This window comes from Diachasma alloeum, unplaced genomic scaffold (assembly GCF_001412515.2).
Source record: "Diachasma alloeum isolate Michigan unplaced genomic scaffold, Dall2.0 Dall_scaffold_00326, whole genome shotgun sequence".
Classification (NCBI taxonomy): domain Eukaryota; kingdom Metazoa; phylum Arthropoda; class Insecta; order Hymenoptera; family Braconidae; genus Diachasma; species Diachasma alloeum.
The window spans coordinates 74407-92958 of NW_021680465.1; the positions used below are offsets into that span (position 1 = coordinate 74407).

The following is an 18552-nucleotide window of genomic DNA, read 5'->3' on the forward strand; positions in this document are numbered from 1 at the left end:
CTTTTTCTTTTTTGGATAGTTTTATTGTGAAAAAGGATGTTTCAACGTTAAATATATTTATATCTTATCCTATAATGCTTTCATTGTTACATAATGTTTTGTATTTTTCACATCATTCTGCCAATTGTGTGTTATAGTCTTTTAATTGAAATGCATTCCTTTCGGCAGTTTAGGCTAAACAAAAAAAGTGGTGGTATAGTGTTGATGAATAAAGTTTTATCGAGCAACCGAAATTCTTCATTGATACTACAAAAACCCCCAGTGAAATTGATTTTTCTATGGATTTTCAGGGCATTTAAAGTAACATGCTCTAATCAACAATAATAAATTATTAAATAACTATTCACAAAGTTTCCCCATAGGCGATTAATTATTACTATAAATTGCTGACTTCAGACGTTTCCCTTTAATATATTATTACTATCGTTATTTCATTGATACATCTCTTGTAGTTCTTTCTTTCATTGATGAAAAAAATCTGAGTTTGTCTGTTTAATACAAAAATGAGTTGTGGTCACATTGAGTAATTGCAAACTTTATGTATAATGAATAGACTATTTCTAATCTTAGAAATAGATGTACGTACATTATCATTTTTCTTTTTCGCTTCATATAAACATTCTGTCTCAATAAACAGTAGTTACATTGGAAGAATTTGCATTAAAAGTGTAATTTTACATTTTTCATAACAAATTGTTATCAGAAGACTTAAAATTCAGCAAAATATATTTTTAAAAACTTGATCAATGCAATATGATAGTCATCGGCACGCTTAAGTACCACAAATGCCATTAAAATTCATGTAATACAGTTTTTTAATTTTATTCGGAAGATTTGTTGGCCAATATTGGCTCGTCTACAAATTTGTTTTACAAACAATAAAAAGATGTTTATGTCATAATTAACTTGTCTTTATGCAAAGGAAATCAAGTTCTTTTCAAATTTATACTTTACATTTTCGTTGCAACAACTACACAATTGCATTCGTCCTGAGCTAATCAGTACGATATACTCACTACTCCACAAACCTCATACAGAATAGGACTTTCATGTAATTTTTTATGTACACTTCTAGGCTCAATACACATTTCTTCTAAGTATCATTTTCTTTTTCTAATTAACTTCTTTTCATTAATTCGTTAAAATTGTTAGCTAAATGTTTCTTACGATAATTATTTAATCACTGACTGCCGGATATACATATACATGTATATATAGTTTTCATTTTCATCTGGCACCTCATCAATGTAATGCACACTTCGTTGGAATCAAGTGATTCATTCATTCTTCAATTATTAAAAAACAAAAAAAAATCATAAGAAAATTGCACACAATCACACTGTTTGGTTGTGTGAATACATTTTTGTAATTGGCATAAAATGGAATTTGCATTTATGATTGTTAAGTGTATTTTGTTTCCCACTTACAGCTTCGAACATTAATCATTCATTAAAATGTTTGAATTTCTACATACATAACTCTGTTTTTTTTCTCAGGGAAAAAAATTTAATTTCCATAAATTTTTAATAATTAAAAAATTTTCAGTCGAAGGAGCACTTGTGTGAGGGACAACTAAGATGAAAAACCGAATGACTGAAGATGTTGATTGTCTCATCAGGAGACGTTGAATTTTTTAATGAGTTTCATTTATTCTTTTCATCAACTTCTGGAAGCCATTCATCAGTTTTACTGAATTGTAATCATTCATAAATTCATCACCCTAATATTTTCCTATTTCGTTACAATAGCTTCGGCGATTATAATACACGATACGTGAAGCTCAACAAGAGTCAACAAATTCACAAGTTGAAGAATTTCATTACACACAAGGATTAGTACACATAAAAAAAGGATAATCAGCGAGCGTCCTCAGTAATTAGGCCACATGATTGAACATGCACATTCACACATGAAAATCGAAAGGAATCATTAATCCCAATCAGGTATTTCGACTAAAAAAAAAACCCCAAATATTCACACTCATCACCACCGCCATTACCCATATAATTATTTATTTACAATTATTCTAGTCGACGATTGACAGTTTGTTTTCATTTCATCTAATTTTCAATCGTCGAATAAGTTGAATATTTCTTCGATCAACGCATTGACAATCCTATCGAAGTATTGAAAAAAATTGAATTGATATTGATTTATGATTTCGGTTCAGCACGGTAGAATGGTTTTCCTTTGATGGGTAAGACATGCGCTTCTGAATTAAAAACCCAGTCATCAAGGCTTATAAGATTATCATCACTGAATAGCAGATAAAGATACTGTGAACAAAAAGAAAAAAAAAACAAGTTAATAATTATCAACAATCATTTGAGTCGAGAGTAATTTAAAAAATGAATAAATTCGACGAAAATTTTGCCCAATTTCATCTAATCCTCTAGTTGTACTTTAAAATCCACTGGAATGTTGGCAGCAATGTCACGAATAATTACGACGACAGACTCATCCCGTAGAGTCCTAGCTCTAGCATACATTGAAAGCCCCATTGACAGGGTATGACCTGAATTAATGAAAATGGCCATATGGCTTATAGCCATTACAGGCTTACGACTGATTGTAGCCCTGTAGTACGAGAGAAAGAGAGATGGTGTCACTGAAAGGTGGACGACATAAAAGTTACATGGAATATGACGTATAACGAAAAATGCACTTCATCGGCTTTAGCTTTTAACGCCAGGCATAAAAGCTCATAGCTCTTGACGACCGATGGATGACGTTCAGGCCGATGTATATATTTTTTTATTTCTACGCCTCTTACTTCTACCCCTACCACCCCTTGTTCTTCATCGTGAAATCACAGTATTTTTTATGCTCTTATAGCTGTAAAACATTAACAGCTTCCTAGTTTCCACTGGATTTCACAAACGTGACATGAATTTATGCGTGAATTAATGAAACGATAACTCGAAATATCTTCAATTATTAAAGTGACTGACTGACTGACTGACTGACTGGCTGGCAAGCTGGCTCAAGCAGCACCGATGAGCTCACCTTATCAAGTATTGAAAGAAAGTCTTACGGCATATAGTTTTAAAAAATCTAATTTACCTTCAGTGTCTCGGCAAAGAAGTAACTCTGTTGTACGTCGTCCTTTGGTGAATCTAGCTGATACACATTAGTGAGTCCCGTGAATCCTGCTGGTACACGACAATGCTTTTCCAGCGCCTGTACGGCTTCCCAACCCCACTCTCGGTATTTAGGATCCTTGGTAAGCCGCCACATCACGAAGTACGACTCAAATGTCTACAAAAGTGAACGTCAAAATTGTAGCAAATATTTCGCATTCCAACTGTATATTTTGTTTATCATATGAATTTATTGTGAATGTTGTTGATGATATAGAGGAAAATTTTCATATTAATGCCAGTTGGGGATTGAATGAGATTATATAATAGTGAAAAATGCACTCATCGAGTGCGGGTTGCGAGTGATAAAAATACTTGCAACCATTCTCCCTTGTATTACTGATATCACTGATTGTACGAATGCTACTCAGTGATATGGGAATAAACAGAGAATTAAAAATAAAATCAAATAAAATATATACTTCAGGCCGAAGGATGTAATATTTTTCGCCACTTCTGAGGCTCCGTGCCTCGTTGCCCTCAATGAAGTGAAAGACCTCGGGTCCGAGTTTAGTTTGGGTCTTATTATAGGATTCGTGACAAGTATTTGTTAAACCTGCTGCAATCTCCATATATTTATTTGCCACTTGATTCTCTTTTGTTTTCGCTCCCAGTGAGAACATTCCACCTGAGAAAATTCAAAAGAATGTTTTGAAAAGTAAAATTTTCAATTTTATTATTTTTACTTGTTTATTATTATCATAAATTACCTGCAAAACAGGCTAGATGACCCATTTTATGCTCAGGTCTACCAAACTTCAAATCCATCAGGTACACCAATCCACTTGGCGATTTTCTAACCATATTTTTGACAACAGCCGCTATTGCTTCATCGTACATTTCACGCGCCTCTATATCCTCCTTTCCAGATTGAATCCACGCTTTTAGGAGGTATTCATAAAAACTATCGCCGAGTCCTCCCAGCGACATGTGATCTATACAAACGATAGGAATCTTTTTTTTTTTTTTTTTTTCACTTAAGAACTAATAGCCTAAGAAGACTCGAGAAGTCTGTCTATTATCCATCATCAAAGTGAAATGGAGTAATTGAAGAGGGTTTAAACCTAAAATGAAAAAAAAGAAGAAAAAAAAACGGGCAAAGTACTTACGTTGGCCCCACTTTCCAGTTCGTGGATTGATGTAATTTGGATAGAGTCCCTTTGGCTTTTCCAGACTTTTCAACACTTTTCTCACATTCTCCACTTTACTCCTGAACACTGGATTGCCAGTTATATCACTGAGATACGCAAATTCAAGATGCAAAGTGCCAATTTCAGAGAGAATGCTGCAGCCACTGCTTGCCCATGCGTAATTTCTACTCGCCTGTAAATTTACACAGTTAATTAAAAGGAGATAATCCAAAATTCATTTGAAATTAAATTAGGCAGGAGTAAAAAATTTTCATTGAACAATAATTAATATGAATGGAATATTAATCTGGGAAATTCATTAGTCATATATCCAATGGACGTTTCGTATGAGTAATTACATTGGCAAGTATTAATCATTCTGAAGCCCGATAATTCCAAAAAATAGAATTACTCTTTATTTTCTCAGAATTTTTATTCACATCAATTCAAATGAATAATCAGACTATAGATGATTGTTCATTATTAACGCCACGATACCAATTTCAGCGGTGTAAAGGAGATAGAGAGTAAAGTTACAGTATCTTGACTTACCCCAGTCTGCAGGTTGATGAGGGAATGCGGTATTCCAGTGTCCGTTTCAAACGCTGGTAGCATCCGTTCACCCAGCTGACGAGCCTTCTCTTTGAATAGCACATCACCAGTAAGGGCGTAGCACGATAAAAGACTACCCAAGAAACGGATGTTCGTTTCAAATAATGATACTTCCGAATTCTGAAATCACAATTAATGGAAGCTCAACTTTTGTGCATGCATTTCGTGAAACAATTTTATCATAATTTTCATCATTATCTTTTGCAGGACAATATAATTATTATTAATTATTGTGATGGAATATTATTATTCCCTTTCATTCGTATATTTTCAGTTTCATCTTCCATGGAAAAATAAACTCAGAGTATTGGAAATAATTATCAACGTGATTTGCTGAAAATGAAGAATTAAAGAGACAAAAAATGAAGCAGGAAAAATGGATACATTAATGAGTTCATGCTTCACTTTGAGTTTGTATTTTTCATTTTGCAAAGACAGCCCTTCGGAATAGAGCAAAACGGACTCCTCTTGCAATTCACACAGTCGTTCGTATACTATAGATATAGACCCTCGCGTCGGGCTCTTTCCCAGGGCTTCTAGCAAATATTTTTCGAAGCGCGCTCATTATAGCAATTCAACATTGCTAGTATATAGGCAACTGTAGGAAAGCTCTAATGGATATACAGTTATCCATATACGTCACCTATTTTGACGCAGAAAAGGATTTTTCGCTTGTTTGTTTGTTTGTTTATTTGGCAATCACGAATGGTTGATGGACAGTCTAATCGGGGGCAGCAAATTATTGGTGAGACAATTAGCAGCCACGCCTTCATACATTCAACGTCTATGTATTCTTCCCATTTTCCCGTTCGCCCTTACTCTCTTTCCCCTCCCCCTGCCCCTTTGTAACTACCAGTTAATTAGGAAATTGAAGTTGACTCGTGAACCATGAAAATTGCTGGCCCATGTTTGCCCTTTTTCTTCTTATTTACCCTGCGCATACTTTTTATAAAAAATTAATACTTGGTAAACACTTATACAGTGAATCAATAATTGTCTTTCTGATGCAAAATAGATGCTCGAGAGGAAATTGATTTTTTTTTTAAAACATTATAAAATTCCAAACTTTTATTTAGCTTAGTTTAACATTAATTGCATTGTTTTTCATTGAAGGAGAATATTGTTAATTTGAGAATTGGCCTTTCGCTCTGTGTAATTGAAATATCCAGCTGGCATGTGTTATCGGCAGTATACATCGAACATATAGTACGTATGAGTGTATTTTGTAAAGCCGTCGAAATGTAGCACCAGCCGAGATAATTCTTGTGATACACCTGAGGCTAACCGAAAGAGCTTATGTACGTTTTGAATTAATACATGCGAGGTATGAAGATAGTAGATGAGAGGGAGGGGAACGGAGGGTGGTCAGTATATGTAATGCATATAAAGCCCGCATGAGCCTTAACTATAGCTGTAGTGGTTGGCGTTTCATACACTAATGGTGTACTCTAAGTAAAAGTGTAAGCTTCGCGACAATTACCGCGCGGTTGGATATTCAATATGCCTCCTCTACTGGAGGCACCCCTTTTTCCCACCTCCGCTTGAAAATTAATTTATCACACTTTCACTATTTATTAATGGGACATTATCATCTCTAATAGTTCATTTTCTATTTTCATTCTGCAAGTTTTAATCATAAATGAATAAATCAAGAGATAAGTTGACAATTTTATTTTTTTTTAATGAAAAAACAGCGAGTCTCTAGGGAGTGTATAATATTGCAAATGTGAATGACAGAATTTCCTGGGAATATTGCGCAGAGGGAGCAATAGGATCACCGTGGAAGAGAACTCCTGGGCGAGAAGTGTAAAACAGAGTATCAAAGGAAAAAGTATTCAGGTTCGCTAATGAGCAGCGCAAGTGACGCATAATTTTCTAATTAGTTAATGAATCATTTTCTTCTGTTGGCTTATATTTTATGAAAAGGTTCAATAATTATAAAGTTGTTGGTGTACTTGAAAATTCCACCTCGTTAATTTCTGCACAAAAGAAAAAGAAATATTCTCAAATTGAAAATATTTGTTTGTCTTTATTTCGTGTGACAACTCGATAAGATTGGAGATTTCAAGAAAATAATTTCAAAAAAAAGTTAACGATGGAAAGCATTTTTTTTTAATTTATAAAATTCATTTGTGTATGCTAATTTTATACAAAATTGTCCGGTCTCAGTCTACAATAAGAGCAAAAATCCTTGCATTATGAGAAATATTTTCAATGTATGTACAATTTTAATACTCAACTGAATGATATTTAATTAAATTCACCCTCACTGAATCCATTATATGTTGTTTTCAATTTTCTATAAATATGCACTTATTGATCGACCGACCAAGCATTTCGGATTAATAAATTCACATTTGGAAAATGGAAATTAACGACTATATCAGATAACCTAGCCATAAATAAAAGCGCCAATCCGTGTCTCTATCTCATACGTCCTACTGAAACCATACATCCGGCGAGAAAATTGCAAAATATTACCGCAGCTCCCACCTGCTGTAATAGTAGCGATTTTTCCTAATACTGCCGAGGTTTTCGATGCCAGAGATTGTCGCCGGAGTGAAGAAGAAAGACACAGTCCAAAATGTAAAGAAAGATGGGGGTAAAAAATGAAAGGAAAACAATTCTATTAAAATGACTATCTATATACTGTTATACTGTTATCAATTTAAGAGAGATTCTTGATTTGAGGATCATCAATTTTCTTAAATAAACATGTAGCGTTAAAAACAAAAAAAAACAACTTTAAATTCATTTAATTTGTTCAGCTCTATAAATTCGACTTGCTTTATCCTTTCTCTGATAGCTGGAATATTTTAGCTGTTCCATCACGTTTCTCTTGATTCTTTTTCTTTTTCTTTTTTTCTCATCTTCAGCTACTGAAAGACCTATAATCTCGAAAAATCTTGGTTTTTGTCATGGCTATCAGTGCGAGTGAACCATGACTCTCAAGTGTTGAATTGTTTCAACGTGAAAACCGTGCTTTTTTTTTTACTTTGAGAAGCGGCTTTATCCAGGAGAGGTAAAGGTGCGCAGCCGGGGGAATATGCGAGGCAAGTTGGAAGGAGCCAGAGAAACCAAGATAAAGGAATCAGGTCGGGGTGAGATGTGCATGGGAATTATCGTGGTAATGCACGACCTGGGAGGCCCGTTGGCGAAGAATGGAAGCAAGGGGGCTGAGCCAATGGTGAAGAGGGCGTAAAAGAAAGAATAAGAGCTTCGGTGGAGAAGAGTGCGCAGGCACGTTAAAACGAGAAGGTGCCCAGTGATCGTTAAAGAAAACGTTAATCCTGACAAGGAGACCATTACCTCTAACTCCATTGTTTTATTTTTTCTCATTTTGTTCATGTTTTCATTTCAACATCACAAGTGATGAATGAAATCTAGTGGGGAGACTGGATGATTTCAGTGGTAAATACACGCCTCGAGGAAAATGGCTGTTGAGAGACTATCTCAATCAGCACACATCTCAGGGGTAGTGTTCTGCATGGGGGAAAGCTACCAAAGTGATGTATTTATCCATGGGGAGGAGTATCCATTTCCTCATTCCTGCTGTTGTAGAGTAGAACCAATAATACTTTTCATTACTGATTTGGATCGTTCAATAAACATGGCTTATCATTAAATAATTCCTAAAATGTGTAACAACATTTCGCCAATTCCATTGGGATAAAAAAATCTTTTTAGTGACGAATATACATTGATCAAAGAGAAACAACAAGGAAACAGGTAAGAACGCTATCCACCTCTGTACTTGACATAGCTTATATTCAACCGCGACTTGAATTATATATCAACGAACAATGTAACGAGAGCGCAATAATACCGTTCCTCGAGAAGCGCAGTGGAAACTAGAGAAAAAAAAAACATGGTGAAGTGAAACGAATCAAAAGGGTTATGGTAGTACGAAGCAAACATCTTCGCACGACTTAGTGAGAGTTTATGAGTGGGAGTGGGAGCAGAAGGGTGCACCGGGGGGATATCTTAAAGCGCAATAACCAAGAAAGTCTTTGGAATCTATTCTTCCATCCTTTTCGCTCGTTCACACATTTACCAACTCTTTTTTTCTTTTAAAAAGGTGTGTTTGTATGTGTGTGTGTGTGTGTTTTTTTTTCTCCCCATCCGTTTCTGTATTTCAACTCCTGTTTTCCACTATGCACCTACCGAAACCTTTACAGAAGCTTTGAAATCCGCAGTAAAGACCGTCAAGGCGGAAGTTGAGTTTTGAGAAAGAAAAAAAAGTTTGTAAAGAAAGAAAAGAGAAAAAAGGCCAAGAAACAAAGAGAGAAAAAATGAAGAATGAGTCTCCTTGGTCAACGAGTTACTCGCCAAGTTTTTCAACGTTAGCCTTTAATTTCACCCACGGGGTTTAAACCTTGACAGCTCTTCCTTTATCCCATTCTATACTACTGTCACGCTACACATAAAATAGGATTACAGTAGTATTATGAATGAACGTGGCTTAAATATAATAAATAAAAACACAAGATAACATAATTGAAGGGACATAATGATAATGATAATGTACAGATATTCAGGTTCCTAATCGTTTTCACCTATAATATGCTGTTAATTTAGCTGGATGAGTGCATGGGTTTACCAGATGGTGTGTTAAAAGGTACTAGACCTGCCTGTACGTGCCAGCTTCGCTAGGAGGTATTGAAAGCCTTGGTTTTAGACTTTCCTCTGCTACTGGCTACAGTTCAGGCCACGTCTGACCTCTCTCAACCTCACAAGCCCCAAAGGTCCTCTGTCGGGGGAGGGGAGGGGGACAAAGTAGGGAATTTATTTCATCGGGTTTTCCATAAAAAAGATATGTGTTGGGGGTTTTAGTCATACTGTAAGAGTGTTTCTGACATTTTTGTTAGTTTTCAGTTTTTAGTATTTATGTATCAGGGGTACTATGCAAATTCATGGCGAATCGTGGGAGGGACTTGTTGCAATCACAATACAGAGAGATTAGATTTTTTTTTTTTTTGAGTAAGTTGAATTTTTCAGAAAATTTAAAAATATAGGCAAATAATAATTTGTCCAAGTGACAAAAAAATTGTCACAGGTTGAGAGCGTGGTGATGCACATGAGTAAGCCATAATGTAATCGTGATAATATGAAATACATTAATCTACGTAATCTTATTTCATATCCAGCTTGTCAGTTTTAATAGTGAGGCTCGTCTTTGTCAGAATTTTTTACCTCCCTGAGGAATGAACTGGCTCTATGGTAGAGGATGGATTCCCATTTAAGTGGCCTTCACCCCCTCGAATTCCACATAACATAGGAGCTGTTAGCTTTGTTCACAAGCGACTCTAATTCATCCTGAATTGTCTCCTCTCTCCCCAAAAAAAGTGTCGGTAAGTTTTGTTGCCTTTGTCGTTGCTTTGTTTTCCTCATTTTTGATGAAACAACAGCGCTCATGCATCATTCTCGGTGGGAAGAAATTGTACAACAGCAGACAAAAAAAATTCAACACAATTTTTTTTGTAGCCACTGATGAGAGAGGAGATGTAAAAATTCCGAGTAAATCCTCTCAGTACAAAAATTCTCTGGAAGTATATCTCTTGAGCTTGAACGGTAATTGGATATTGCACTCAAGTTTTCCATGGCTGAGAAAATGTGCGTGTAAGTTTGACAGATAGTCCATTCTAACACTGTCGAACTTTACGCACATATTCTCGAAGCAAGGAAACTCGGAAAACCTCCGATAATCTCCAGGCTTTCGAGGTATTACAACTGATAATTGTATAGTTACTACGAAAATTGAGTAGTAAATTCCATCAGTGTAATAGCTAAAGGGAGACTACTCCCGTGTGTATTCACTTATTATTGAATTGAGGATCATCATGTCTCCCCTATATTCCTTATGTGCCAAAACCGATCATTAATGTAAAAAAACTCATTAAACTTATTCAATGTTTTAAATAGACAGCATTTTCAAATTTCTCTTCAAATTTTTCAAATCATGTGAAATCCTAATCGTTTGATCAGGAATTATTGCGCATAGTCACTGGATTTATTTTCATATAAAAAAGCGAAAATATGTTATTTTGGAGGTAAAAGAAAGTAGTTTAATCCAAAAATTGGGTACACTGGGCCAATTTTTTTCGATTACATCATTTTATTCTTTTAGACGGCTAATAAACGGACAATAAACAATGAGTTGTTTTACACTAATGATTATTATTTAGATATCGGGAATATATAGAACAAACATCTGGACATTTTCACTGCAATAAACAATCAATGATGTTGAAAACTCTCCGGAGTCTTCTATTAAAAAGCTCGAGAAGAGGGCAGCCTGGAAAAGGGTTCTCTTCATTGAAAATGTCATAATAGATCTTGAGAATTGGTAAAGTTATTGAGTTATACACTTGCAACGGAGCAACTAAGGCAATAGTTTTAATACATAGATCCTACTCTGAAAAGTTTATTTTTAAATTTATTTCACTGGGTGGAACATCCCTGGGAAAGAATGGACTAGATGGTATGTAGGGCGTATTGCATAGATTAAAAAAAAAAAATTACTGCTAGGTACTTTTAATTCAATTTTCTTGTGGTGCAGAATTTTTGGATAACCACATCATATTATTTTGGGAGAAATTCAATTATTAAATTGATACATAAAAGAAGGGCTGCAGTGCTCCATAATCAGCTTTAGAAATTAACAAAAAAAATTCTACACAGCTGAATAAAACTTTAGCCCGTATCATCAGAAAATGTTGGCGCACAATTCAAATCATACATGTAGTTAATGGCCATATTTATTATACATAATACCGATTTTAATATACTAGAAAAATAGATCATGAATGACTGGGAAGACTTTGAAAGTGCAAATCCTCACTGTGTAATCTTGTAATTTTTCCCTCCTATCTGTAATCTATTTAGTTTCAAATCTCTACTTTGTGTTATTGTACGCTAGATAGTGGTAGATATATAAACCCCTGTCTAGTCTGTCCGGTCGTGTTAATCCCTGAACATTGCCCCATTCGTTCACACTTAGTCATGCTCACAAAGAAAAAAAAAAGTAGGCTTTTGAAATCGATCGAGTTCAATATGTTGCATCGTACACACAAGTTGTACCAAATAACAGTCACATCAGCCATTGCTCATCGTACTAAATTTTTTTTTTTTTAAGTAAAAAAAAATCACCAGCACGAAAGAATAGAGTTGGGAAGAGAAGCATAATAACGAAGAAATCCGATTCACCAATCTAGTTTGAGGTTTTAAAATGAGTTTGAAGGTAAATTGGGAAAAGCTTTCGCGGCATCTGTCGTCCTTACGACATCCTCATGGTGTGTCAACGTGAAATTTTCCCACTACTTGCACTGTCAACCGAACACTGTTACCCTTATGCTATCCTGCATAAAGCCTAGCCCTAATACGACAAGTTATCCACTTGGAAATCCCCTTTAATGCTGGAGCCTCTACCTACCAACTTCGGATACACCGAGCAGTTGAGTTTCAGGTGGTGGATAGAGGGATATTATATGCGGCGGTATGCTAACTGCAGCTTGGCTACTTTGGCTAAAGAAAAAGGCTAGTTATAATCCAGGTAGGATTGGTTTCCAGTGCCTAGTGAAATTCCCCCGAGTATGGCACGTTGTGTGTGTGTTTGTGAATGACTCGCGGGCTTTGTCGAGTAAACTTATACATATAGCATCATTAATATACATAATAGTTTTGTTAGTTATAATAACAAGTTGTGAGTTTATGGAATTGAGTTATTTTCGTCTTGGGTGTTTCATGTGCCATTAGAATTCACTATTAATTTTAATAATTAATTCACTGTGCGTGCATGACAATGAGCTGGGCTGGAAAATTACATCTCTCCCATGTAACAAAAATGCATTGTGGCATTGTGTAAAATGAAATTAACTTTTTTTTTGTTTTTGGACTTACAATATCAAAGTCAAGTTTCTTAGCTATCCACGCTTTGCTTTCGTTGAATTCTTCCTTCAGTCCCATGATATAGAGTGTATCGAGAGCATCGACAATAGTGGCACCCATGGCAGATGTACCAAAGATGCTGGCAGTGTGTCCCTTCATTGATAAAGGTCTAAGCTCATTCTGGCCCCAGGCATATCTGACGTAGTGTTTCCACCCATGCAGCATCATCTGAAAAACAATAAATAAATGGATAAATTTAAGATGTATTGCATTGTCTGCGTCCATGTGCTTTGCTTACATAAAAATTCTCGGCTCTCTTAAAATACAACTGAGAGATAATTAAATGGTCAATGCAGAGATAGGGGGAAAAATAGTATGTCGAATTTCGCAGAGAGTGTGTTATCTTTCAATGAAAATTCAGTGAGGAAGAAAGGCCAAAGTGAGTCGTAGACTGGTGAGAATGGGTTCGAGAATGTTTCGACAAGATCAACTTTGTAGAGGTGTCGGATGAAAGCCACGAAACTTGCACTTCATCCCCTTCCAACCTACTGCCGTATACCGGTAGTAGTTTTCAAGTACTTTGAACATTTACATTCGTTGTTTTCCCCCTCAAATGCTTCGAGTACGCGAATGCATGCCACCTTTATTTTCAAAGTCTTGTCACGTGAAAGCTATGATAATTGTTCTTGAAATTCTGGCGCTATGTCTGGCAAAGTAATCAGCGTTTTACGACAACAAACGAAAAACTAATTATTGTGTTAATAATTGAACATTGCTTTTCACACAGAGTTGGGAATTTTATGAAATTGAGAATTCAAGAATTATTTTTACTGTCTAATAAATTGAAGAAATTGGAGCGATTTCAAGTGATGTAATTTGGAATAAAATTAAGAAAAAAAACAGCCTTTGAATCCAATCTCCATCTTCTCAACAAGGGAAAATTGTTTCGAGAAATTCCTTCGCTCTGTGTATTTATTGTTTTGGTTTGCATCATGTGACTACCTCCACTGAGAGAGAGAGAGAGAGAGAGAGAGAGAGAGAGAGAGAGAGAGAGAGGTGTGAGATATAGCAGTATGTATGTGATGGTGAAAGTTTCGGATTGTAATGCGGTGGAAAAAGGAAAAACCTGAGCTTTTTATCAAAGCTCAGTAGTGAATATATATTCACAAAGGGGGTAAAAAATAGAGTAGTGCTACCGCTCCTCGCTGCTTTGACCTTTGTACTTTTATTCAATCTAGAGTATAATTAATTCCTTCCGAAAAGATTCACCAGACAAGTATCACATTGACGTGATTGTTCTCAGGATCTTTGTTCACTTTCTTTACCAAAGAGAATCCTTTTTTTTTCTCTCTTCCCTCTTTTCTGTATCGCTGTCTCCTCCAGGGTCGGGGCCAAACCGTTCATCTCATTATTCCGCATACTCACCAGGGAATGTATATATCCAACCACTGATGCTAATGGGAAAGACAGAGAGAGCATCTGCATCTTGATTCTACTAGGTCCAATTTTTCTTGTTCGCTAAGCGGAAAATTGCATTGACTTTTTTCGGTACCCATGAGGGGGCAAAGGCGTTGTATGAAACTTGAATGAAGGTGTATACATGGAAAAAAAAAAGAAAAAAAAAGAAGGACGTCTGAGGATTATATTGAGGTAGGCGATAGGACTGTCATCATTTTTACGGTAGGATGCTTCAAGATTGTAGTCGCTGCTTTATTCATTGAAATTTCGGGAGAAAGAATGAATAAGTGAAATGAGATTTTTCATCAAGCAATAATTGTTGAGTTGTTTGAAAAATAAAATATGAAAAGCTTGTCAATAATAATGACATATTGACAAGTGAAGTATGGGATTCATTGGTTGAAATTTACAAGTCCAATGTTCTGACACGTATTAGCGTGGCACGATATATGTCATGTTATATGTATGCTGGGGTAAAGTGGCCGACGCCAGTATTGTTCATCATCCTCCTGACGTTGGCTCAGTTAATGCTTGAAAAGCGAGCAGCTTCCTCACCCACAGTTGTGTACCAAGTGAAGCCTCGCTAAACTGTCTACATAAACGCCGCGGTCCATCATCATCATCACGGTGTGGTTCTATACATCTACAGGAATCCTCCTCCTCCTTGGGGTTTGGCTCAACATCCAGCATCGTCAACTGCGTCCATAATTACCGCTTTGTTTATCATTGTGAGAGGCGTGAGGCATTGTGTTCAAGAAGGGCTTCACCCAGCTTCTAATAGTGTGAATTAATCTTTGCTTAAGCGATGGTGGGAACTACTGACACTGACGCCGACTCTCCCACCAGACGTATAAACCCATGCAGGCTGGTTGAATGCATTAGACCTTCAATCCTATTCTATACCATACTTATCATACATATACCTATACTACATGCCTCCACACATATATGTATATCACTCAGTCATAGAGTGTGAAATCCCCCACTCTATGCCCTCAGCGTTTTGCTGTTCGCACAGACATGACACCTCTTTCGTCGTGTTCCTGTAACTAGCATTTCATTATGAAAAGCTCGTTTTCCATTGTGCAGACACCTCTGTCGTTGTCGTCGGTGCGAGAAAGCGCTAGACAATGAGAGACGTTTTGCAGGGGCCACTGAATTCTCTCGGTTGTCTCTCCAAAGAACCAAGAGAGAAGGTAAATTATGGACAAAAAAAAGTACGTCTCGGGCGAGAAGAATTGTTCCTGAGATTATTGGAAGGACAGATATCGTGAGATTAAGTTTACCCAAGGGGGCGGGTGGGTGTCATTCAAATGATTTAGCGCAGTGGAATTTCACTACTGCTATTATATGCCACTCATCGAAAATACAAGAAGATTATTATAAGAATCATGGCGTTGATGATTAATTTCAGATGGAGCATTTCCTGAAAGACAGTTTTAATGTAATATAGTGCTTTTCAGCATGCAAATAATAATGAAATATTGATTGATTAGATAGAATAGCCGTATAATTCGTCATAGTCCTCTCTAATAACTGCTGAGCAAGCCCCTGAAAATTAACATTTTCTTTATAAATCATAATAGAGGCAACTATAATGATTAAAATTAATCATTATAGTTTCTAGTTGACAATTTCAACTTGTAAAAGTTGGCCGCCGGCGGTATGGTGGGTAGTAAGTTGATATAGGATAAATGATGGAGCCAGTATACTATTCTAACAGAATAATAGTCGGTGCTTGGAATAGAGTGAAATGTTGTACACCAGTAACTCTAATGATAACAGCATTTGTGTTCATCAATGTCCATCAAAATTCTGAAATTGAAACAAATGAGCTGCTCACGCAAATGGTGTACTATAATTATGATTCAGTTGACGATAAAACAATGATATTCCGTGAGAGAAAAATTGATTATTAACAAACCTCTTTGACTTTTTCTCGCCGCTGATTAGTAACATCATCCAATGGAGGATTGGGTGATCCAACGAAATAAGTAATTGGTTCAGCTCTGGGTTTAGGTACAACAGCTGACTCTTGTGCCAAATAATCGGCTGGTCTGTGTCTCACATTGACCGGACGTTTGTCCTTGATTTCATTCATCTTATCATCCTGCTTAGAAATTGAATTGTCGGGGACCCAAGCAGGATTAACCTGGTCGGATCTCTCTCCAGGGCCAGCCCCTCGGTCTACAACAGTTGCTAGATCTCGCCTGGTTATAAATGTTCCAGTTAAGAGGACAATTAACACCACGGATGCGAGACCGCTGACTGCTAGCCTCTGTATGAGTCGCATTTCCACAACACTTTGTAGTGTCCACCTGTCCTGACCCGGTGTGTCGTTTTGGACACTCGTTATGCCGGCTTTTTATCACCTCCAGATAATTACTATTATTAGCAATGATGAAGAATATTTGTTGATATTAATACTGGATTTTTTCTCACAATTGTAATTATATACACGCCCGATTGGATAATCTTTTTTTCATTCGTAATTGAAGCGTAATTGGAAATATTATAATTCGTTTTTAGTATAGCTCCTTCAGTGCTTGCAGGCCTGTCTCCTTGAATTTTCCATCAGAAAGCGTAGAAATATCTGAAATACATGATTCTCCTATTTTAAATATGTCACAAGGCTTTTATCCTACCACTTTGGGAGCTGTCAATTGTCATGTGTAAGTCTTCACCACTCTATACCACTTGATGTATCGTCAGTTGACTACTTATTTTTTCTATATCTGTATAACTTGAGAGTTATTATAATGAGGTAAGCATATCGTTGACAATAGCCGATTTTTCAATGCCCAATTGAGAATAATTCGCTATTTTATTATGTCTGAAAAGTAATAAATAAAACAAAAAGTAAAGGAATAAGTTGGAATAGTTCTCGATATATCTTGAGAAGCGTATTGGAATAAAAGTTGTGGAATTTTATAAGTTTTTCAATTAAAAGTATTCCGAGATTTATGGAGAAATGTGCGGAGAATTGTTGCCCCTACGTTTCTGAAGTGAATCGTAATATCAATTCAACTGGAAAGTTGAAAAAAAAAAAGAGAGAGAGAGAGAGAGAGAGAGAAGAAGATGGGTTATGATCATTATCGATGCTTCGGTTGGAAGAATTTCTATGGCACTCCATGGTAAAATTCCTACTGCAGTTTAATATCATCCAGTATCTATACACAGAGAGATGAATAGACGAAATTGAGAAGAGAATTTTCTCACTCCAGAAACGTACGCATCCGTGCAACACGGATTTTCATTTTCAACTGTTTTTTTTCTTTTTTCCATTGGTGATTGAAAAATAGTGCAAATCTTTCTTCGATAAAATCGATGAAAATGCAGGATGGGGAATTTCCGACTGAAACATGAAAAGAGAGCTCGAGGTATCATCGCGGGATGTGCAAGAAGATCAACGTATCTTCACAATCACCCTTGAGTCTCGTTTCCACGGGATGCTGACCACATCAGCTCGTGAGAATCCGTCTTCAGGGGGCGATAATGCGGATTGAACTCAAACTAAAGGAGGGAAACTCACGAAAAGTAAGGAGACTGTGAAGTTCTTTATCCATCAAAAATAAAGTGGAAAACTTATTTTATTTTGTTTTCAAAGTTTAAAGTTTTTGAATGAAAAAATTATACTTCTCAAGTTACCTACAATGATTTCTTTGAAACACGGACGTGTTGAGAAAAAACACTCCTCAACTCTATCATATCGGACTATCATCTCATATACATATAGGAGCAAGAAAATTTTTAATAATAAAATGAATAGTCTATGGTCACGCAAAGGGTCAATGGATGCACGAAAGGGAATTTAGTGCATTGCGAGAAATTCAATAAATGGGAGGAATATATACGGGACTGCAATCATCGCACAAATTGAAAGAAATTTCACCAGCGAAAATTCTCTAATAATTTTCTCCTGAATAGCATATTAAGGATATTGAAGATTTCAAACATCAAACTAAATAATTTAGTATAGTACATTGAATGAAGTTTCAGAGAACGAATGAATTGAAATCAAATTATATAATGCATTATTGAATTTAGAAAGTAGGCTATTTAATTATTTTTCCATTGCCCGTAAATTATCCGCTCAATATGGATGGATACATTGTTCGTGCAATTTCAAACCATCAAATCGTTTGGAATAAATGTATCCAACTGAAACGAATATATACGTTCCTGATAAATTTCAATAAAACCATATAATTACATTATATTCATGGATTTTCAATGAAACCACTCATTTAATTCCGTTGAATAATTTTTCTGGCTACGGCAATTGTACTATACATATGATTCGATGTGGTCATACGCAAGCCAAG

General features: G+C 36.0%; 1 protein-coding gene across 2 annotated transcripts in view; it reads right to left on the reverse strand.

Moving 5' to 3' along the window:
* Positions 1-391: 391 nt before the first annotated feature.
* Positions 392-18552, reverse strand: part of LOC107040287 (mannosyl-oligosaccharide 1,2-alpha-mannosidase IA) — a 60295-nt gene continuing 42134 nt past the window's right edge. The window contains exons 2-9 of one of the 2 annotated variants that reach the window (XM_015260313.2): positions 16152-16820; positions 12782-12997; positions 4823-5002; positions 4250-4463; positions 3851-4075; positions 3563-3768; positions 3064-3258; positions 392-2276 (exon numbers count right to left, since the gene is read on the reverse strand). In XM_015260313.2, the coding sequence (XP_015115799.1) occupies positions 2154-2276; positions 3064-3258; positions 3563-3768; positions 3851-4075; positions 4250-4463; positions 4823-5002; positions 12782-12997; positions 16152-16520 (1728 nt within the window). In that variant the 5' untranslated portion in view covers positions 16521-16820 and the 3' untranslated portion in view covers positions 392-2153. The remainder of the gene's footprint in view (positions 2277-3063; positions 3259-3562; positions 3769-3850; positions 4076-4249; positions 4464-4822; positions 5003-12781; positions 12998-16151; positions 16821-18552) is intronic. The other variant, XM_015260312.2, reaches the window with a different exon arrangement.